At 47.0% G+C, this 23735-nt stretch overlaps 1 protein-coding gene across 1 annotated transcript in view; it reads right to left on the bottom strand.

The window, feature by feature from the left end:
- LOC133111985 (transcription initiation factor TFIID subunit 4) overlaps nt 1-23735 on the bottom strand; it is an 82024-nt gene that overhangs the window by 16300 nt on the left and 41989 nt on the right. Inside the window, exon 14 of the mRNA XM_061222640.1 lies at nt 11998-12120. Within this exon, the coding sequence (XP_061078624.1) occupies nt 11998-12120 (123 nt within the window). The remainder of the gene's footprint in view (nt 1-11997; nt 12121-23735) is intronic.

Consider the following 23735-nt stretch of genomic DNA (forward strand, 5'->3'; position numbering starts at 1 on the left):
AGAAGCACAGGGAGGGGGGGGGGGGGAGACGCACCCATCCAGTCTGAGATGGAGCTACGCGCTAAGGGTCTGACACGCAGAACGAATAACACAACCAATGATTGGTGATACCATGACCAATCATTGGCAGTGTTAATGGCTTTGCGTGCGCTAAAACGTTTTGTATGTGTGTAAAGGTCTCAGTAAATCTAACTATCAAAGTTTTCCGAGTGGTTCCAGACAGAGCTCCTAATAAGTAGCATTTCTCACAACAGCTATTAATAAAAGCTTCTAATCCTAATTCTTTTAAACGATGAGTCACAGATTTAAGTCAGTCCAAATGAGGAACAGGTATTGAGGTTGATTTTGAATCAATGCTACGTATTCTCCTCCCGCTCTCGTATGTGTGTCACACAGGTACCTCAGCAAGCCGTGCCTCTCAAAGCTCAAATTAAGCCCTTCCATCTGCAAACAATATCGCTTCCCCTCTTTTTAATCATGCATCTTTTCCAGAGCTATGAAAATAAACACGTTCAAGCCACGTTCAGGGTTTATTTGATCACAGCACACTGCCCACGTGACGTTCAGGTTTTTGGAAAATAAATAAAATTACAACAAAATAGAATAAATCCCACATGTGCTGAAAGCGCAAAAGAAATAAAAAAACCTGCAGGACTTGAAAAGCCCGTGTGTAAAGACAGGGAGGATCGAGCTGATCAGGGAGGGAGCAGTGGAACCACTGGGTAAAAGCACTGCTCAAAACACACAGATGGACTTCACCGACGTGAAAATCCACCCAAGTTTGCCTCGGCACGAAAAAAAAAGAAAAAAAGAAGTAAATTAAATCCCGACGCAGGAAACTCGATTCTTGATGTTTATGTTGCCATTTGTAGCGTGGAGTCATTTCGCCAGCTCTATACATTTGATCATTCTCTCCCCTTCTCCCCAGCCACTAGCCTGCCACACTCTTTCCCCCCGTTTTTTTAATGAAAGATCATTTCCACTATTTCTACTACTTTCTGTCCTCGGGCCAAACCTTTTAAGCCGCACAATGTTGTCAGCTAAAATAATAAAGACAAAACAAACTTTAATGAAGAGGAGGGAGAAATCTGCGGCGGCTCGCTAATGTCTGCATGCTACATCACCGGAAAATCACAGATAAACGGCGGCACGGGTGGACACAAAGGCGAAACAGCTGTTCGGCACGTTAAATCTAAATAACTCAAACACACAGGGTTCATTTTCATACGCACGCATACGGGGCCTGATGTGACGAGGCTCTCAAACAGCAGGTCGAGAGCCAGGGCCGGTTAGGCACAGTTCGGCGCTGAGATGCCTAACGCGATCCTGAGAGGTGAAAAACGCAGAACGGCTGCTTCTCTGAAGCGCGCACACATTAAGGCCTAAACCAGAGGATTTGCCACGGTGGTGGAATGACCTTCCTGTGGATGTCAGAACCGCAGAGTCTTTGACCGTTTTCAAGAGCAGACTGAAGACTCATCTCCCTCCCTGCCTCACTACCATGATTAGCCTTGTGTAAGCCATAGATCATAACAGCACTCATGTACAGTTATTGTAGTACAATTCCAGCTGCCAACCGTGGTATGCTAGTCGGTAAGTTGATATACTCTTCAAGGGTTCAAGTTGTATCTATGTGATCATGCCAGGACTCTACTCTACTCTACTCTAGGGTCCTGAACGCACTTGTCCCTGGGTTTGATCTGCACTTCATCGTACATCGCTCTGGATAGGAGCGTCTGTTCAATGCTAATGTACTGTAACGTGATGTGATGTGATGTGATGAAAGGGAGTATGGGTACGCGTGGCGGAGGGGATTGTGGGTATGTTCCAGCACGGTAAGGCTGATGAAAACAGCAGGAGGAACACGCTAACGCGGCGTAGCATGACGGCTCCGTGGCAGTTCCCCAGCCCACAGCTCCCTGACCAGCAGCCCCAGCCCCCCATCCCAGTGCTCCCTGTCCCCAACTCACAGAAAACCGCTGCTAATTCCACTCTTCATTATTTTAATCATATCAAGATTAACAAGGGAGGTAATTAATTTCTTTAAGATGGGTATCTTTTAAGTGCCCGGGGCTCAACTTTGTTGTCAAAACTGTATATTTAACGATGATAACAGTGCAAACTTAAATTAAAGGCAGTAATAATGAGTGGAAGAATTTCACTCCTATTGAGGATGAAAATTAGATTTATTTTTTTTAAACTACCATTTATATTTTATATTCATACAAATTACATGCACATATATGCATTATCCATCACACATAGAAATATCGCACATATTCAAGTTGAAAATACGCATTTGAATAAATTACAGTTGCGGAAAATACACTGCAGTTTAATTAAAATGATAGTTTCACATACATATATTTATTCCATGAAGTACATTGCATTTTATACTCTACTCTAACCCAAAGCAGCCTGTTGAAAGAGCCGTATGCAGGAATCTCTTAAAGAAAGGCTCCAGGCACCAATGGCCACATAACACAGCCACACTTTTATGGTGCTTCAGCTGCCCCGGGTCTCCAACACTTCCACTCTGTGGGCGGTCCTCATTTACAGGCCATGGTCTTCAGCTAGCCCTCGTACAGGAGCTGTGGGACACCCAGGGCACGCACACACTGACCCGAGTCTCTCTCACTCACACACACGCACACACACCTCCCTGTGTAGTGCACACTGACCTGAGTCTCTCACACACACACGCACGCATACACACCTCCCTGTGTAGCACACACTGACCTGAGTCTCTCTCACTCACACACACACACCTCCCAGTGTACCGCACACTGACCTGAGTCTCTCTCATTCACACACACACGCACACACACCTCCCTGTGTAGCGCACACTGACCTGAGTCTCTCTCACTCACACACACACACACACCTCCCTGTGTAGTGCACACTGACCTGAGTCTCTCTCACTCACACTCACACACACATCTCCCTGTGTACCGCACACTGACCTGAGTCTCTCTCTCTCACACACACACACGCACACGCACACGCACACACACCTCCCTGTGTAGCGCGTACAGGAGCTGTGGGACACCTAGGGCACGCACACACTGACCTGAGTCTCTCTCACTCACACACACACACCTCCCTGTGTAGCACACTGACCTGAGTCTCTCTCACACACACACACACACACACACACACACACACACACACACACACACACACACACACACACACACACACACACACACACACACACACACACACACACACACACACACACACACACACACACCTCCCAGTGTAGCACATACAGGAGCTGTGGGACACCCAGGGCATGCACACACACCTCCCTGTGTACCGCACACTGACCTGAGTCTCTCTCACACACTCACACACACACACACACACACACACACATCTCCCTGTGTACCACACACTGACCTGAGCTGCACACATACACACACACACATCTCCCTGTGTAGCGCACACTGACCTGAGCTGCACACACACACACCTCCCTGTGTAGCGCACACTGACCTGAGCCACACACACACCTCCCTGTGTAGCGCATACTGACCTGAGCCACACACACACATCTCCCTGTGTATCACACCCTGACCTGAGTCTCTCACACACTCACACACATCTCCCTGTGTACCACACACTGACCTGAGCTGCAGACATACACACACACACATCTCCCTGTGTATCGCACACTGACCTGAGTCTCACACACATCTCCCCGTGTACCACACATTGCATTGACCTCAGTCTCTCACTCACACGCACGCACGCACGCACCTCCCTGTGTATCAGTCTCAGAGCTCCTCTACGCTGAGGTGAGGAGACTAAATCATATATCGTCATCGCGATATGAATATGTGAGATAAACTCATGGAAAAAGTGTGTTTGAACTGCGATGAAAAGTATATATTTCAATTGATTTTCTGTTAAATTGATTGGCTATTCATGTGCAATTTGTTCAATAAAAGCAATAGAAATAATGTATTTAACTTTTTTTAAATTTTATTCAGAGGGCATAGGCTATTCATCGTCTGGGGCCCGTGTTAGCAGTGTACCTAAAGCAGAAAGACATTACAACTGTCCACACTTCAATATTTGTTAATTTATCGTCAGTCATATCGTCATTGCAATATCCAACAACGTTATGGCATATTGCACATTTTCCACATATGGGGCGGCACTAAAGCGACTACACGATGACATCACACAGCAGGGTTCGGAGGCCAGCCCACGAGGTGCGGTGGTCCAGCTGGAGGTGTTGGGACTCGGCTCCCCACGATCCGTAGAACCCTCCCCCCACCCACACCGCCAACCCCAACCCCAACCCCCTCCCAAACCCCCACACGCAGCATCGTGCATCTGCCTCCACAGAGCTGATCTTAGCATCTTTGGACAAGGGTGTTTAATCAAAGTCTGTCGGGCATGTCAGGGAACTACCACACAAGCTTCATTTGTCATCTGAGCTTTCAATAGGGCTATACGTCTCACAAACTGCCGCAGCGAGGGTTTACCCAGCACCCTTTACACAGCCCTGTCTGACACACACGCTGTCCCCAGTGTTACACAGTGCTGTCCGCACAGCGTCCCTGAGGAACAGCGTTATCCTTTCATACGCGTGTTTCTCCATTATGTTCATCTTCACCATTCACTATTTCTTTTTTCTTTTCTTTTCTTTTTTCTTTACTAATTTACAAAAGATAATTAATAAATAAACCAAAAAAGATAGAGGGAAGAAAAGCGGATGCATTAGGAATGATATTAAAGAGTGGCGAAAGCTAACAAACTACGTAACCTGGATTCAAAGTAAGTTATTCATGTTTTAAATACATAGCTATTTATTGCATATGATGGGATTTCATAAAAAGAATGAACTGAGGGGGGGCTCTGCGTTTTTAGAACCCCGAGATCTAAAAACCCGCGTAATGCCTTCCCTTTCATAGTGTCGAAATTTCCACAATTGGAACATCCTAATGCCATGACAGTGTGATGCTTTCATCTATCGTCCTGACTCGATGAAATGAAAAAAAAAAAAAAAAAAAAAAAAGACTCAACTGGCATGATTGTTGATTACAAATCGGATACATTCGTATCGATGGCAACCTGCAACCGATGTCAAGCGCAATTGGGGGGGGAAAAAACCCATGGGCGTGAATGTCTAGGTACATCCCGGGAGACATCCCAGGATAGATAACGTCATCTCTGTTGTTGCATTTGGTACACAAATCTGACCGTACGCTCATAACTACAGAATTTTTTTCAAAAGCAACGAAAAGCTGCATAGCGATAATTTGCGGATGTACATCGTGATCGTGAGCCTTGAAATTTTTGTGGTTGTTGGTGCCGTCTATGATGGAATCCGCTAGCTGTACACTGGAAAGACTTACCCTAAAACTGATTATATGAATTTAAGTTCAATCTTAATGACCATTAATCACCTAACCATAATTATTCAAAAATTGATAGATAAGAATGTTTATTTTTATTTCCTTGCACTAGTTTTTGCCGATAAAATGAATAACATGTTGGGTACACGTACGTAAAAAAAAGGTCACAAGCCTCACTACTTCAGACTACGTGAAGTAGTCGGTCATGCCATGCATATGCAAATGTCTCCTAACCATTCTTTCTCCCCCGGCATAAATTATTGATACACCCCTTTCTGATGGCTAGAAATGGCAGCTGATAAAGTGTGCTTCAGCCACCGCCTCGAGGACTGTGTGAAAGGCCTCGGAATGAGGCGAGGAGGGAGAGACGACTCCATCCTCCCCTTAGGACTATCCTCCTCAGGTCTCCCTGTTTTATCTGTCAGAAGACCGGGCAGTGTAGACCCAGGCACCGACACGGAGGGGTCCAGGGTGGCGTGGCAGGGAGGAACAACAGACTCCAAGTTGGGATTGATTTACTTCATTAACCAAGATTACAAGTTTAACTTACAAACCAGAGGTCAAAATTTCTCATTAACAAGGGGACCATGGAGAACCGCGGGGCCCAAAGACCACTCTTATTACTAACTACACATTTCAATCTGTCTTTGATGTTCCATGGCTGCTCGCCCCCCCCCCCCTCCCCGCCTGCCACCCCCTCCCCACCCATTTTTTTGGCAGAGGGCTTGATTTTAATTGTAGCTACAGAACACAGCATAGTTTGCCTGTAAGCCAGCCTCCACATCTGCAGCGAGCGCAGCTTTACTGATATTGGGTGCAGTCCATAGCTCGGGGCTAATTTTAATGGTTCCCCTTTTCATATGAGGCTCAGATTGTTTTCCACGTGATTCCTGTTAATTTAGCTGCAGGAAAGGGCATCAGTTTTCCTTGTGCTTCCCCCCCCCCCCCCCCCCCTTGCTCGCTCCCCCTCTCTTTTCTGATCCATACTCTCAAAGTAGGTGAAATGAATTCAAATGGAAAAAAAAAAATAACAGCGCCGCTATTAAATGGCCTGCCCACCTTTTACACATGCCCGTGTGAGGCAGCTTCGAGGAGGAGGACAGAGCCAAACAAGTCTGAGCAGCACAGCTATTGTTTTTCCCCCCCTAACAAACAGGACATTCTCTTTGATGTGATAAACGGCTCTCGTTCCCCGCCCCGTTATCGCGCGCGTTATTAAACGCGTCAGGGTTCCGTACGAGCGTGAAATAAACTGCCCGCTTCCTGTCTCGGTTTAAAAAAAAAAAACCAACAACCGTTCATTTCATTTACTGACATTAAGGCTGGCAGTTTAAAAGATGCTGCGGTTTTGTTCGCTTTTGACAGTTGGGGCCGAAGTAGTAAATTGTGTACACACATGAAACTGTTTCTTAACGTTTAAGAGAATGTTTTCACCGTTTTCCCAGGCACAATCAAGCATCCTCTCAAATCATTTTAAAAGATTTATGGGGCAAAAGCACACTGCATTATTCAGCTCAGCAGGTAAGGGGTAAAATTCACAGTTTTCGACAGTCGGAGGTATGAGAGAAGCAGCTGGATGCAGCTGGTTCATTCATGCTTGCCTTGGTGACTGGAATGTATCACCCTTCTTCAGACACCTTCAGCCTGTCAACATCAAGACGACCAGCAGCCAGACACCCCCAATATGGCAGAACCAAACCCAGCACACACCCCACAAATCACAGAAAAACACCCGGCATGAAACGTAATTAAAACCTATTCTTTCTTCAAAAAAAACAAAAAAAACATGCTACTTAATATGAGACTTAAAACAGGGAATAAATATTTAATGGCCATGTCAATATTTACTGTCCCAAGGCAACTATAATTCGAGCAGGTAAATAAATTTCATTGGCAAGTCATGCATTTCATACCACAGGCTAATCATTTTCTCCTGATTAATGCGCTGGGTGGAATGTGGAGGCCTGACAGGGTCCTCCTGTATTGTGGCGGGAGGGGGTTTGGGGAGGAGAAGGGGGGGGGTTAGAGAGGAAAGGGGGGGCTCTGCGTTGGTAGCATGTCCCTCACAGTCCCCCCCCCCAACCCTTCCCAGCGGACTTCAAAAAGCAAACATTTGCTGTGAGCGGGGGGTCAGCCCCTCCCCCTGTCTGCGCCGTGACCCAGGGGCCGTGGCTGCGACCACCACGGGCCCTCCCCCCCCCCCCTTATGAAACGCTTCCATCGCTGCCTGGTGGCTAATCCGCCCGCCCCAGCCCTGCGAGGGCCCCTTTGTTCAGCTCTGCAGGGCCAGATCAAGCCCGAGACAGACTCCCCCGTCTTCACTGGATATCGCTTTCAGGCCCTGTGGCGGTCTGGGTGCAGGGCTACGGCTTGCAACACCAAGTCACCTTCGCCAAACAACAACAAAAAAAACTCAACCAAAAAAAAAAAAAAAGGGGGGGGGAGGAGAAGCGTGGCCTTTTTTCCTTTATTTTCTCTCAATGAGGCGGGTTAGAGCAGTCCGAGGGGACCAGACTGCAACAGGAGCTCCCAGAGAGGTCATTATGTTCTCCTAATTTCAGCACTGGCACTGCAGTGAAGGGCCGCCTTTGTCTGGGACTAATGCGAAAACCTCAGGATTTGATGTCAGAGGAAAATAATCAGCGTGGGCTCCATAATGCAGCCTGCCTGCGCTCCTGGCTGCGGCCCCCGGCTCATTTCTGTGGAGATGAAATCTATGACAAGCCCTTCAGTTAAGCTGAGAGCAGGCAGCAGTCCAGAAACACCCACAGGCCTCCAGGCATCCTGTGACCCCCTTAGAAGAGTCACATTCACTTTGCTCTTGAGAAAGGAAAGAGAGCGCCGCGGGCACTCCCAGCCCCTGCGAAATGAAGAAATCTGAGGAGGTGAAACGCCAGTGAAAATAAGTTAAGGTTCTTCTCCTCCTCTTCCTCCTCTGCACTCCCGCGCGATAGCGGAGCGGCTTTTAATTAGTCGTAGGCCCGACATCGGAAAAAACACACACACACACACACACACACACGTATAATGTACATTTTATGCTTTTGCTTGTTTCTGTTTTTTTGTTGTTTTTTTTTTTTTTTTTTTTTTGCTGGAGATGGTTTTAAAATGGCCGCTCTCGTGTTTCCTTTACAGCGGAGGAATAGAGCCTCACAGGGAGGCTAGCACAGCACTCACACACCAGAAATAATGCTTTTATTTCATTATTCAGGCTTTTTATACGGAATACATGACTATTATTTTATGCAGCACATTGTGAATATACAAAGATACAACCTATTAAACTAGCTACTGAAATGCGGAATGTCTGAATGATTTTTTCAGAGCACCACATTTTTTTTTCTTCAGAAATAAAACTAAACTGCTCCTTGAAGAGCGATACATATTTCACCGCAAAAAAAACCCCCAAAACTACGAGACATTTTACTGGTAACATTACATACCTGGATTATGCACAATCCATTGCAACTGAATTCTAATATGAGAATAGCATATCATAATGAAGAACAGAGGCACAGTAGGTGACACGGGAAGTCTAGCCCTGTCACAGAATTGTATTTCAAATATTAATACACGTCTCCCATTTGCTCCATTTCCTAAAAATGAGCAATGTCAAGCAAATGAATGCAGTCTATCCAATGCATCCCCTGCTGGAATTTTTGTCAAATCATTCATTGCTGTGGGACTGAGCATGTTTGATAACCTAGAGACAAAAGACTGCATTGAAAACGAATCTGTTCTCTTCCCGACTAATGAATACACCGACAAAACACCGGCAAACAAAACACCTTGGCAGTTCTTGGCAGGGAGGTTGCAGGGGATGTGGGAGGTTCTGGGATAGCCTGCTCATTCTCCAGTCGAATAAGCATTAGAGCAAGGGCTCACAGAGATCCCCTGTGAGCTTATAATCACCTCACTCACCAACATTTATTCACAAAGACAATACCGGCACATTTAACAACAATGGTACTTTGAGAAAAAAAAAAAAAAATGTTCTGATCCAAAGCTAACGATTTTTAGATCCTTCAAATGCACAACTGACTCCGTAGCATCCACGTCATCTCCATAGAGTAAAAACCGGCACACAAAACCAAATGCCAGAACAGCCAGGGTCAGTGATTAAGATCCGCACTGGCTGAGGATCACCAGTAGATTCAGAGTCTCCCACTGTCCCTCAGTGCAGACAAAGGTTATGTCAATAAGGCACTGTCCCTCAGTGCAGACAAAGGTTATTATGTCAATAAGACACTGTCCCTCAGTGCAGACAAAGGTTATTATGTCAATAAGACACTGTCCCTCAGTGCAGACAAAGGTTATTATGTCAATAAGGCACTGTCCCTCAGTGCAGACAAAGGTTATGTCAATAAGGCACTGTCCCTCAGTGCAGACAAACGTTATGTCAATAAGGCACTGTCCCTCAGTGCAGACAAAGGTTATTATGTCAATAAGGCACTGTCCCTCAGTGCAGACAAAGGTTATTATGTCAATAAGGCACTGTCCCTCAGTGCAGACAAACGTTATGTCAATAAGGCACTGTCCCTCAGTGCAGACAAACGTTATGTCAATAAGGCACTGTCCCTCAGTGCAGACAAAGATTATTGTGTCAATAACATACTGTCCCTCAGTGCAGACAAAGGTTATTATGTCAATAAAACACAGTCCCTCAGTGCAGACAAAGGTTATGTCAATAAGACACTGTCCCTCAGTGCAGACAAAGGTTATGTCAATAAGGCACTGTCCCTCAGTGCAGACAAACGTTATGTCAATAAGGCACTGTCCCTCAGTGCAGACAAAGGTTATTATGTCAATAAGGCACTGTCCCTCAGTGCAGACAAAGGTTATTATGTCAATAAGGCACTGTCCCTCAGTGCAGACAAACGTTATGTCAATAAGGCACTGTCCCTCAGTGCAGACAAACGTTATGTCAATAAGGCACTGTCCCTCAGTGCAGACAAAGATTATTGTGTCAATAACATACTGTCCCTCAGTGCAGACAAAGGTTATTATGTCAATAAAACACAGTCCCTCAGTGCAGACAAAGGTTATGTCAATAAGACACTGTCCCTCAGTGCAGACAAAGGTTATTATATCAATAAGACACTGTCCCTCAGTGCAGACGAAGGTTATGTCAACAACACACTGTCCCTCAGTGCAGACAAAGGTTATGTCAATAAGACACTGCCCCTCAGTGCAGACATAGGTTATGTCAATAAGAGGGCTAAGATAAGGGACATGTTTATAGTGCTGTTGACTGTGTAAGGCAGCAAATCCCACAACAGACAGCATTGCAAACAACCTTGTTTACACTAGACCCAATCCAGCGGCATTTTAGTGGCGCACCATCTGGTTCACATTAGGGCTGTTTGGTGGCATGTTCTCCATGAGACAATATTCATTGCAATGCATGAATGTCATGATATGTATAATATGATACAATAACGCATAGCATTAAACACATTAGCCTGTTTCCAACCAGCCCCCCTCAGCAGCAAGTCTCATCCTAAACAGTGACCTAATACGGCATTTTCTATTTCAATTATGGCTGACTATTCAAAGCATGCAGTGGTACCCCTACATTTTAATCAGGTTTGCCTGAAAATCAGCAACCATGATCGACTGCGAAATTACAACATTATCTCAATAGCCTATAATAGAGGGAGAGGGCTGGATTTTACCGTTTTTGTTATTCCTGTTTCTGATCAGCAGCTGCAAAAAGACTGCAGTGAATGTGCCGATTATGCTCAGTTCTGGTACACAGCACAGTTAAAATGTATTTATTTTTATAGCATGATGTATGCACTGGCATGCGAACGGGTCCGTGCTACAGAGTTAGGAGTGCGAAAGAAAGCGGACTTTCTAGCGGATGGTATTTTACACTGGACAGGCCCAATAAAGTGCGTTTCACGCGTTTCACGGTCAACGTACGACCATGTCAGGCACCGGCTAACATACAGTGACTCCAGGTGAATTTACCTGCAGCTTACCCCAAGTGAGCCGGGTCCACAGCAAAGGTGAACATAGGGCCATGGCGATACCCTTCTTTGCAGAAATGAGCATATAAATCATCCTTACAATATGTAGTGTCCCCAGCCTAAAAGTACAATTCCTTCTGCATTTAAAGCTAATAATTGTGCTTGCAAGTTTGGTCATGTATTGCTTAGCAAAAAGCATTATGCCATTTGTTCTGGCTTTTCAGGTGTGTGCACTTTTATTTATTCTCCATATTACTTCATAGTGAACATACATCCATTTAGGTTTCCATTTACTTGATTTTTGCCCTAGTTTTAAGCTTTTATAAAGCTGTAGGTAATAAAGAATGCATTGCCACTACTAAGCTAGCCACCAATACGAACACAAATGTGTATTTTGCATATTAAAGTTGAATAATGTCAGATTATGGCTGTGTGTGAATGGAATACATTGTACAATTTAGTTTTTTTATGATTTACAGTTGTATGTTTAGACAAGACCCCACACTGGATTTGATAACATAAGCAGTAGCATAATAACATGGTTTTAAGGAGGGTGACTAAGAGTACTGACTACCACAGAAAATGGCAAACAACCAGCAGCAGGCTATGCCAGTGGGAAGGAGATATGACTGGAGAAGACAGCGGCGGCCCCGTACCTCAGCCCCTGCAGATGTGGCCCCTGGCGAGTCCAGCTTGCGTTTCTTCCGCGGCCCAATGGCCGCTAACGCCGTCAGATTGGCGTCGCGCTGTCGCATCTGAGCAAGCTCCTGCTGCTGCATCTGAAACATCAAACACAACGAGAGGGTCAACCTGTGAGTCCAACACAACGAGGGTCAACCTGTGAGTCAAACACAACGAGAGGGTCAACCTGTGAGTCAAACACAACGGGAGGGTCAACCTGTAAGTCAAACACAACGAGAGGGTCAACCTGTGAGTCAAACACAACGAGAGGGTCGACCTGTGAGTCAAACACAACGAGAGGGTCGACCTGTGAGTCAAACACAACGAGAGGGTCGACCTGTGAGTCAAACACAACGAGAGGGTCGACCTGTGGGTCAAACACGAGAGGGTCAACCTGTGAGTCAAACACAACGAGAGGGTCAACCTGTGAGTCAAACACAACGAGAGGGTCAACCTGTGAGTCAAACACAACGAGAGGGTCAACCTGTGAGTCAAACACAACGAGAGGGTCAACCTGTGAGTCAAACACAACGAGAGGGTCAACCTGTGAGTCAAACACAACGAGAGGGTCAACCTGTGAGTCAAACACAACGGGAGGGTCAACCTGTGAGTCAAACACAACGAGAGGGTCAACCTGTGAGTCAAACACAACGAGAGGGTCAACCTGTGAGTCAAACATAACGAGAGGGTCAACCTGTGAGTCAAACACAACGAGGGTCAACCTGTGAGTCAAAGACAACGAGAGGGTCAACCTGTGAGTCAAACACAACGAGAGGGTCAACCTGTGAGTCAAACACAACGGGAGGGTCAACCTGTGAGTCAAACACAACGAGAGGGTTTAACCTGTGCGTCTGAACAACGAGAGGGGCAACCAGTGAGTCAAAACAATTCAGTGCAGCCTTGAGAACCTTTTTTAACAGTTCACTGAACATAATAAAAACTCCCTATGTACAATTAGAATAGAAACAAATCTGCAGTATCCCTTAAAGCCACATTATCCCCCAGTTTGGGAGGCCCAAACTCGCGTCTCACGGTGGCACCACCCTCATTAAACGTGGGAGACTTCAGACACATCCCCTGAAACTCCTGCAGCCGCTTTTAACTCCTGGATCCACCAGCAGAGCTGCAGTCAGGGCACTGGACTGTCGTGCCTGTACAGCTGGCTCAGACCGCCAGGACCCGGTCACCTGCCATTAGACCGGGAATATCCTGCCAAGTGAAACTCTCCTGACCTGCAACATCCCTCAGGACTCAAACTCAGCACCGGCACAGTCCAGAATCCCCTCTGTGGAATTTAACTACAGCTCAGTGATTTAACTGAACATACCATCTGAGTGTCACACCTGCAGCGGATTTAAAATAAAACCCTTTGGGAAAATCCACGTTTATACGGCCTTCCAATGAAAAGCACCATTCGGCAGCGCCGCGATCATTCTCCAGGTGCCCCGGCAAGTATACTGTAAACAACACGAACGGGGACTGCCGTCATTCCCGATTCTTTCACGCCCCCTCGATTTCCCGTCTATTAAATTACGTGCTACGAAGGCGCAGGGAAGTGACAGTGCGTTGTCAGATATTCTCGGCGCACACTCCACTGGCTCTGCCATGATGGCCGCACGCTCCGCGGCGGCGCTGGGGTCTCTGCGATGTGAAAATGAAGTCACGCCGCTCCGCTCCTCGGGTAATGTCACGGCTCCCCGCAGGGCGGCTGAAGACCCAGCGACGCTGGGGGGGGGGGGGGGGGGGCTGACCATCACCACCGCGGCTCACTCTCACATCCACTCGTGTGACCGAACACACACACACACACACACACAAGGGACACTCCGCGTGTTTTACTACCGCTTTCACACCGCGCCAATCCTAAAACGGCCCTTTTTTTTTATTGTAAAAACTAATACAAAATATGTGCGCTGTCTCTTCATCTTCTTTTTTTTTTTTTTTTTAAGCATGCAGCAAAGCATGGCCTCCGGCGTGTTGCCACTACACATTTCACACCGCACATTTCACAAACATCCTCCAACAAAACCGTAATATAATGGCAATAATACAAGCCCAAAAACACATTATGATTCCGAGAACAAGACACTGAACGATCAGCTGACAGGGATACGTGCTACAAATGGAAACGCTAAAGTGCTAAAATTATCCCCACACACACCATTAAAACATAAAGACGAGACGGATTCACAAAGGGATGAACACGGGCGCCGTTTACATGCTAATTAAAGCAGGGGCTACGTCAATCCGAGAGGAAGCCGGGCACATTGCGTGAGCAGGCGTGGATGCCTAGTCAGGTAAGGCTAACGCAGGCAGCGACTGCTTTCAACTGAGAACAGTGCGGTCAATGTGAACCCAGGCAGGGTAATTAGGGTGGGGCACGGCTCCACAGCCCAAAGCAGGGGGATACGGGTCCCTGGAAGAGACCTAGCCCACATTCAGGGGGGGTCAGAGCCTGGCCAGAATGTCTGGCCTCCTGTAGTATCTCCGACGGATCAAGGCTGCTGATTCCCTGGCCTGGCACCAGGCACAAGTCCCTTCTGGCCCTCCCTCAGCGACTCTGCCCTTCATTTCCAGGCATGGCTGACTGGTAAACACGGGCCTCGCGAATCAGCCCAACATGCTGCGTGTGTAACAGGTGAAGAAATTGCCTGAGTCCGAGGTGGGATTTGAACCCCGGCCTTCTCACTCGTCCAAATTATTTGGTGAACGAACGCGTTACCAGTCAGCTAAAGACGAACTCGCCTCTAGCCAAGGGCGACAACGTTCTTTTGAATTTGAGGGTTACGTCATCGGGGAGTGTTGTCGCGATAACCTGCTACCAGCCTTCGCTTTCACTGCACCATCCGTGCTTACTAGCGAACTAGCTGAGCTAACCATGCTACACGTGCATGGTTAGAATCACGTCTGGCGAGGGATTACCATAGCGACGCTCGTTCAGTAGGGCCAAGCCCACAACCACTAAGAGCTTCCCATTGTTTAGGAGGCTGGCAGCAGTGGGACCTTACAGTGGTTCTCTTAAGATCCCACTGCTACCATATACACTGAAGACAATTGAGTTTGAGGTCAAAAGATGTACATGAGATGACAGATCTGAATTTCAGCTTTCGTTGCCTGGTATTTTTGTATCCAGATTGGTTAAACAACTAGGAACATTTCAGCTTTTGAATGAAATAAAAATTTGAATCTGTCATCTCATGTACATCTTTTGACCTCAAACTCTTCAGTGTTCAGCAACAACAAAGGAAATTGGCTTTGCTGTTCCAATACTTTTAGAGGGGACTGTATATTTGTTTAAATGCATCATGTCTTCCTTTTGAACACACACACACACACAGACCCACAGATCCAAACATATACGTTTGCCAGGTTCCATTAGTGTCTTTGTTTAAGTATTAGAAACTCATAAGGAGTTTAAATGCCAGTTACAGCGGTCTGCCCAGTGCCCTTTGGAGCCAGAGAGAAATACTTGTAGACTCTAATCATTTACAAAGGTCAGGAGCAAAGGAGAGCCTGAGAGCAGTGCTTTAAAATTCCATTGATCCTTATCTTTGGCCAGGCCATAGAGAATATAAGTGGTATTTCAGCTATACTGCAATTATAGGCCTCTGAGGCAGGGGTAAATAAATGTGTTCACGTCTAAGTATCTGGTAAATGTTCAGTTTCAATTTAGAAACTCCTAGCACAATAATTTCCACGCTGTCAAGAAAGTCGGCTGTAAAAATCACATTTGTCAGCTCTGCAGCTCTTCTGGCCGCGGTGGAGAGAGGTTCAAATCCATCAGATCAGGACCAAATGAAAAAAAGAAAAAAAAAATGTTGTAATTGTATGCATGTAATTTAAATATTTTAATACCGGGATGTGTGGCTGAATATTACTTACTCGGTATGGTCCTTTTTTTGTGTGTGAATTATTCATATGTGCATAGGGTCTAAAATAAGCATTCTTATTAAAATATGAAAGAAGAAAAAAAATAATAATAATGTTTTTCTGAAAAGCTTACTTTAAATGGCTGGCACAAAACAACTCTTATCAAAGCCTCATCAGGGGATAGCAGGCAGCCCAGTGAAGTCCTGACTGCCAAGACAAAATGTTTTTCCCTCTCTCTTTCTCCACTTGCGGTTTTGGCAGGGATACAAATTCCCCGGAACCCCCCGAAAAACGAAACCAAATCCACTTAGATAAACCCACACGGAGGAGGATGTGTTCCTCAAACCCGAATTCCTCACCTGCTGTTCTCTCGCCGAGCGGCTCGTAACAAAGACCCCCCCCTCCCCCGACCCCCCCCGGCCCCCCGGGCGGGCCCCGGGCCCTGCAGACGCGCGCAGACAGATGTCCTTCGCGCGGATAGCAGCGCGGCCCTGACGTCACACGGCCGCAGGGCTTCGCAGTGAGCGAGAGGCGCTATCCGCTACGAGAGGCAGGCACATAAAAGCTGGGCAGGGTGCCTTCCCTGATCTTCCCCCCCGTCTTTGATGTCCCCGGGGGGAGGGGGAGACTCTACGGGAGGCCACAGTGGCCACAACAGCCTGGCGGCAGGCACGGCTAACCCCCGCTCAGCCTGAACACATCCTCAACATCTCTGCACCTCACAGTGCGGGTGTACAGTGTGAACACATCCCTGCATCTCACAGTGCGGGTGTACACAGCCTGAACACATCCCTGCATCTCACAGTGCGGGTGTACACAGTCTGAACACATCCCTGCATCTCAGTGCGGGTGTACACAGTGTGAACACATCCCTGCATCTCAGTGTGGGTGTACACCGTGTGAACACATCCCTGCATCTCACAGTGCGGGTGTACACAGTCTGAACACATCCCTGCATCTCAGTGTGGGTGTACACCGTGTGAACACATCCCTGCATCTCACAGTGCGGGTGTACACAGTGTGAACACATCCCTCCATCTCACAGTGCGGGTGTACACAGTGTGAACACATCCCTCCATCTGGCAGTGCGGGTGTACACAGTGTGAACACATCCCTGCATCTGGCAGTGCGGGTGTACACAGTCTGAACACATCCTCCATCTGGCAGAGCGGGTGTAAGGCCTATCTGCTGTGTTAGTCCATTCTGTTCCCCACACACAGCCCACAGTCCTGCACCATCCTGCAGGATCTGACTCTCCTGTTAACTCTGCACATTCCCGTTAAACAGGCTGTTTGTGAAACACCACATCCTTCGCTATCAACACAAATCTACACTGTAAACAGTGGGCTTAATATCACACTTCCTCCTATTCCACAGAACCTTTGAAATACGATGATAAAAACGGAAACTGAATTTATATCCGCTAGGAACACAAGATAGCGGACACCAGCATGCACTGGAATACTGTACCCTTGCGGCACAGTAGTCTGGCCGTTCGGTAATTCTATAAACAGCAAATGATTGCAGTTCATTAACCAGACCAGACACATTTAAAAAGGGGATCGGTCTATGAAGCATCTGTAAAACTTACCAGAGAATATTAATGTATGAAATGATTCTTCCATAATCATGAGGCTCATAAAAATATTCTTATGAACACAATACGTTCTGGTACTCATGGCTTTGCCATGCATGATCTCTTACACTTCATATGAGGGAAGTGTTTTTTTTATTTGGTACATTTCTACACTCTTCAGCATTTTCTCATGTCTGGGTGCTTTGTCTATGCAGGCCAAGAGCCGGGTTATTCCGTCTGCATTGATACCGTTACAATAGGCCTACGGAGGGGCATACGGATCACAGAATCCAGTGACACTGTCACACACGTAATTGACTTGACGTATGCATATTTAAGAATGTTATACTGAGCTGAAGAAATGGGGGTAATCATTAAAAAAATTGCTTATCTAGGGGAAATTTTCATCTTCTTATGTTTTAATGTTTTCCGTATGCTTTGTGTCACACATGCCACCATGCTTGGCATAGCATGCCTTTTGGAAGGAGGGGGAAAATAAAAAAAAATATGGTAGTCATCACCCCCTTCTATTGATCACGTATAATTTGCATCTTGCAACGATGAGAACTCATATATTCACACTCCAAGAGGAAGATCTCAATGATTTATTCATTTCAAATCAAAATTGGAAGGTAAGATGAGAAGAGGTGCTTCACAGGCAGCAGCGACTGCAGGCTGTGAGGATGGGCTGCTCTCTCTCAGGGCCTGGGGGGCCTCTGTGTGCAGGCCTAATTAACAAGGTGAATCATGCAGCCCTTCTCTAATTAGCCAACATGACAATCTAATGGAAACATGCAGGAAGAGCTGGCACACACAAAATCACCACAAAAAGGCATTTTGTACAAAATTCTCCTTCTTCCCCCCCCCCCCCTTATCCACCCCCCAACCCTCACCCCTATCCCCTCGTTTCTGAGGACCCACCGCGTGGCGAAGGCGCGCCGGGTCAGCGTTTGGAGGTGTGAGGAACGACGCCGGTTCCCCGGTTGGGTCTTTCGGGTGCTTGCACAAACGGCTGTTCCCTAATTGAAACGTGTCCTCTCTCCCACCCCCTCTCCTGTTATTCAAGGCAGGGAGTCTGACAACTTGCCACGAGCGTAGCCCATCACACCCAATTCCCCTGTTGCGGGAGTCCCAAGGAGTTGCACTGTGCACAAAGAGAGAGCGGTCCTACAGGCTTTAAATAGACCCTCACTTAGGAGATGAGCTGCAATCTCGCTTTGAGGCAAATCTGCTTTTTTGTTGTTTTCTCTCTCATTACACTACTTAGTAATATTCTAAAACACACGGAAACACCAAAGGACTTTTAAAGCCTTCTCTTTTTTTTTTTTCTCTCTCCATGATATCTTCAGGAGAAAAGGCAATGGAATGCTGGAACTAACAAGAACAATAGCCAAGAAAACTAAAAATAAAAAGTGTTTGCATGTACCAGCACTGTGGGCATTAAAAACAGCTCTTTGTGCTTTGACACGTTGATCTTGAATGTCTTGACAATTTTTTTTAAATTTGGAAGTGAGATGGAAGACGATGACTTTCAAGAGTTGTTTATCAATTTGATTTTCAAGAGATGCCATCCCTTAACTGGCCATCATCTGTTTGAAAAGGCAACCTATTACATATCAGATTTTTAAAAATATACCAACATTCTCAATTCAAACAACAAAATGGTAGCCCAATGACGCAACACCCAGTTCGGCAAAAACAAGTCTATTTGGGAACATCATAATCGCAATTTTGAATACAAAATGGCCAAGATGCAGATGAAAATTCCTTGAAAGTCCAATTCCACAAACTCCATTCCTCAAGCACTTAAACCGCCATGAAATTAATTCCCACCCAAGTCCATGAAACTGTTTCACTGCGGACGCTGAAACCTTCAGTGGGAAGAATTACTGCCCATCCATTGTGGCAGCCATTAAAAAGTTTAAAGCTTGCTTACACGGTTCAATATGAATACAGGCTAGGTGAGATTTGTAGGTTTTGCTGGGGGCACTTTTGGCAGAGAAAGCACTGTTTGGGGACTGACAACACTGGGAACCCAGAAACAAAGATCATTTATTGTGCATCCACAGAAACTCAAAAGCTAGAAATGTTCAGGAATAAAATCATTTGTCACATAGCAAAGTCGGCAAAAAGCTGGTTCAACAGGATTTCACTAGGTATTTTTGACAGATTTTGGTATACGGGTGCTCAGTAGCTGTTGGTGTTCTTGAGACCAATACACCACTAAATTGCTGTCAGCAGGGAATTGGGAACTGTAGGGAAATGTAGTTTCATTTATGCAATTGTAGTTTCATTTATCCATTATTCCCCTATGCTTGGACACAGACATAGGACGTTGTAATTTGAATACGCTGGACAAACTGGTGAAGAGTAACCTCTATAGTGGCAAAACCACTCGGCTGGCGACACTACGGTGATGAGGAAACCCGGCAGGCTAAGGCTACTGTTACAGCACATTCACACAGCCAATCACCAGCTTCCTAATTTGGAAAAAAAGGAATCTAAACAGAGAATTGTGGTCTGACAACATTTTTTTCTTGCAACACTTTTAGATCAAACATGAATTTACCTGTAATATAACAGTTGATTTATTCAATTGAGTTTATCTTTTGTAAAGGACCGCACACCATGCAGTGTATCATCCTCAATAGCACATAGCTCCACAGGGCGATTTCCGACTGCAGTGAAGGGGCGGATTCAGTAAGGTCAGTAAGGCATCCGCATTCATCGCTATCCAAAACTCTGGTCCTAACAATGAGCTACACTCTCCACTCCACCTGGAATCTGGTCCTAACGACGGGCTGCACTCTCCACTCCACCCGGAACAATGGGGAATGAGCGGAACGCACACAGGGCCAAGAACACAGCCCGATTTCACAGACGCCATTGCCATAGTTACAGGGGATTGTTATGTCCACAGTATCCTGGGAGTGAAACTATCAGCGGCCTGGAGGATATCTCCATTTTCCCCTGATTTCAGTGAAGAGCACTGTGGTAAAGCGGCAGAGAGGGGAAATGAGGCCTGGTTCCCTACCCCCACCCCCCGCCCTGCCATTACTCTGCTCTCAGTGGACCAGTCCTCCCACAATTCCCTGCCCACAGTGGTCAGTGCTAGTCTCTTCTCTCGGCCACTGGCTCTTGTGTATTAAACCATAATTGGTCTTTTCCCATAACATATTTCAAATAAATAATGTATCAACTTGACTGTGCCAGGGTCAGTAATTATGACTGTTCCACAGCGAGATAAAAGAAGAAAAGAAAGTATCTATCCTGGAGTCACTCCATTAAAACGAGGCCTTCGCCGGGACACAGTGAACCCCCGTTATTTCCCCAAATCAGCGACTGAGATGCTCCATTAACAAAGGTAAGCTGTATAATTGCTTAGCCTTATCCTGACCCAGCCGTTTCTGTGCTCATCAGTAGTGTAATATTTGAGTAACGCAGCCAATGAAAAGCAGGGCTAATGTGAGCCTGCTGAAGCACAGACCATGCGCGTCAGTCAGAATGCAGCACAGGCCATGCGCGTCAGTCAGAATGCAGCACAGACCATGCGCAACAGTCACAATGTAGCACAGGCCATGCGCGTCAGTCAGAATGCAGCACAGGCCATGCGCTTCAGTCAGAATGCAGCACAGGCCATGCGCAACAGTCAGAATGCAGCACAGGCCATGCGCAACAGTCAGAATGCAGCACAGACCATGTGCAACAGAATGCAGCACAGACCATGCGCAACAGAATGCAGCACAGACCATGCGCGACAGAATGCAGCACAGACCATGCGCGACAGAATGCAGCACAGGCCATGCGCGACAGAATGCAGCACAGGCCATGCGCGACAGAATGCAGCACAGGCCATGCGCGACAGAATGCAGCACAGACCATGCGCGACAGAATGCAGCACAGGCCATGCGCAACAGAATGCAGCACAGGCCATGCGCGACAGAATGCAGCACAGGCCATGCGCGACAGAATGCAGCACAGGCCATGCGCGACAGAATGCAGCACAGACCATGCGCGACAGAATGCAGCACAGGCCATGCGCAACAGAATGCAGCACAGGCCATGCGCGACAGAATGCAGCACAGACCATGCGCCACAGAATGCAGCACAGGCCATGCGCGACAGAATGCAGCACAGGCCATGCGCGACAGTCACAATGTAGCACAGGCCATGCGCGACAGAATGTAGCACAGGCCATGCGCGTCAGTCAGAATGCAGCACAGGCCATGCGCTTCAGTCAGAATGCAGCACAGGCCATGCGCAACAGTCAGAATGCAGCACAGGCCATGCGCAACAGTCAGAATGCAGCACAGACCATGTGCAACAGAATGCAGCACAGACCATGCGCGACAGAATGCAGCACAGACCATGCGCGACAGAATGCAGCACAGACCATGCGCGACAGAATGCAGCACAGGCCATGCGCGACAGAATGCAGCACAGGCCATGCGCGACAGAATGCAGCACAGGCCATGCGCGACAGAATGCAGCACAGACCATGCGCGACAGAATGCAGCACAGGCCATGCGCAACAGAATGCAGCACAGGCCATGCGCGACAGAATGCAGCACAGGCCATGCGCGACAGAATGCAGCACAGGCCATGCGCGACAGAATGCAGCACAGACCATGCGCGACAGAATGCAGCACAGGCCATGCGCAACAGAATGCAGCACAGGCCATGCGCGACAGAATGCAGCACAGACCATGCGCCACAGAATGCAGCACAGGCCATGCGCGACAGAATGCAGCACAGGCCATGCGCGACAGTCACAATGTAGCACAGGCCATGCGCGACAGAATGTAGCACAGGCCATGTGCGACAGTCAGAATGTAGCACAGGCCAGTGCAGCAGTCAGAATGCAGCACAGACTGTGGGGCACAGTCAGAATGCAGCAGACTGTGCAGCACAGTCAGAATGCAGCACAGGACCCAGGCGTGCAGGAATGTCTTGCCCTCAGTGGCCGTAGCACAGGCCGAGTGGCAGGACAGGCGTGTGCCCAGCGACGACACAGGGGCCCAGGCGCGCGCGTCCGACGCGGTAAACTCTATAAAAGTCTGTAATTAACACACTGTCGAGAACCATGCCAGAAAAACCCCAACCTGGGTCTGCACACCGCCACACTGTGCAAAGCTTCTCAACGACGAGTCTCTCCACCTCCGGCACTACATACGCCCGCCTTTCCAAGCAGATCATATTTAAACTCGATTTCAGCTCACATCGCAATTCATTTTAATATATAACTCTTGGAGTAATTCCATCTTTCAAATAAATTTGAGAAAAAAAAAAAAAAACGAAAAAAAAAAAAAAAACTGCCTTCCCCACCAGCTGCCTAGGAATGGAACGACGGCTCATTATCCTGATGAAATTTCTGCAGACATACGGGCCGCTGACAGACTCAACTGTGACACAAACAGATCCTCTGCCAGCCGCCAGCCCTCTCCCCTACAGCCAAGTCAGGTGATGAAAACCGGAGAGACGCGAGGCTGAGAAATATTGGCCATTACAAACCCCAAAAACCCGTCCTGTTCCTGTCGCCGGGAACATTAAATAAAATGTTATTTCTGTTCTTCTTAAAATTCGGAATGGAAATGCGCGCATTCGGCGGTTTTCATTAGCTAATCTGGCTGCGCTCTGACGACAAGCAGGCCTGCCACTTAATGGTGAGAAGATCCACTTTGATAACACAGCCACGGGCGAGAACATCACACAGCCTATTACCCACCTTGATTTACATACACATGACTTATGGCACAGCCAGGATCCAATCTGGAATTTCTAAACAAAGAGACACTTGCATCCACAAGCCCTCTTTTTTAGCGGAAATAGTCAAATAAGATCAGCACACCGCAGTTTAAAACCTGCTGCCTCTTCAGCTGTCCGCAGTCCCCACTCCTCAGATCATACGAAACACCCCCTCCTCGTATCTCACAAACTACCATTACTAATTGTCTTCTTGATGAGTTTGCGGGTCCCTGTGTTACAGTCCTTGTCCTAGTTATGGTAATTTCTTTACCATGGAGGAGTTTTTCTTGCAGTTGATAAAAACAAAATGGGAGCAAACTCGCAGAAAGTTTTAGTGCATTTGAACAAAGTTTACGCGGTATGGTAAACAGTTTTCCAACCAGGAAAAAAAAAAGATTGGTCTATTCTCAGGGAGCCATTTGGGAATTGCAAATGTAAAAGTTTTTTTTAATTGGGGATAAAAACAACTTGCCTCTAAACAGAACAAAAGGGGGACTGGTCGCTTTCTCTTTTATTCTAGAT

The sequence above is a fragment of the Conger conger genome, chromosome 15 (genome assembly GCF_963514075.1).
Source record: "Conger conger chromosome 15, fConCon1.1, whole genome shotgun sequence".
In the NCBI taxonomy this organism is placed as follows: Eukaryota; Metazoa; Chordata; class Actinopteri; order Anguilliformes; family Congridae; genus Conger; species Conger conger.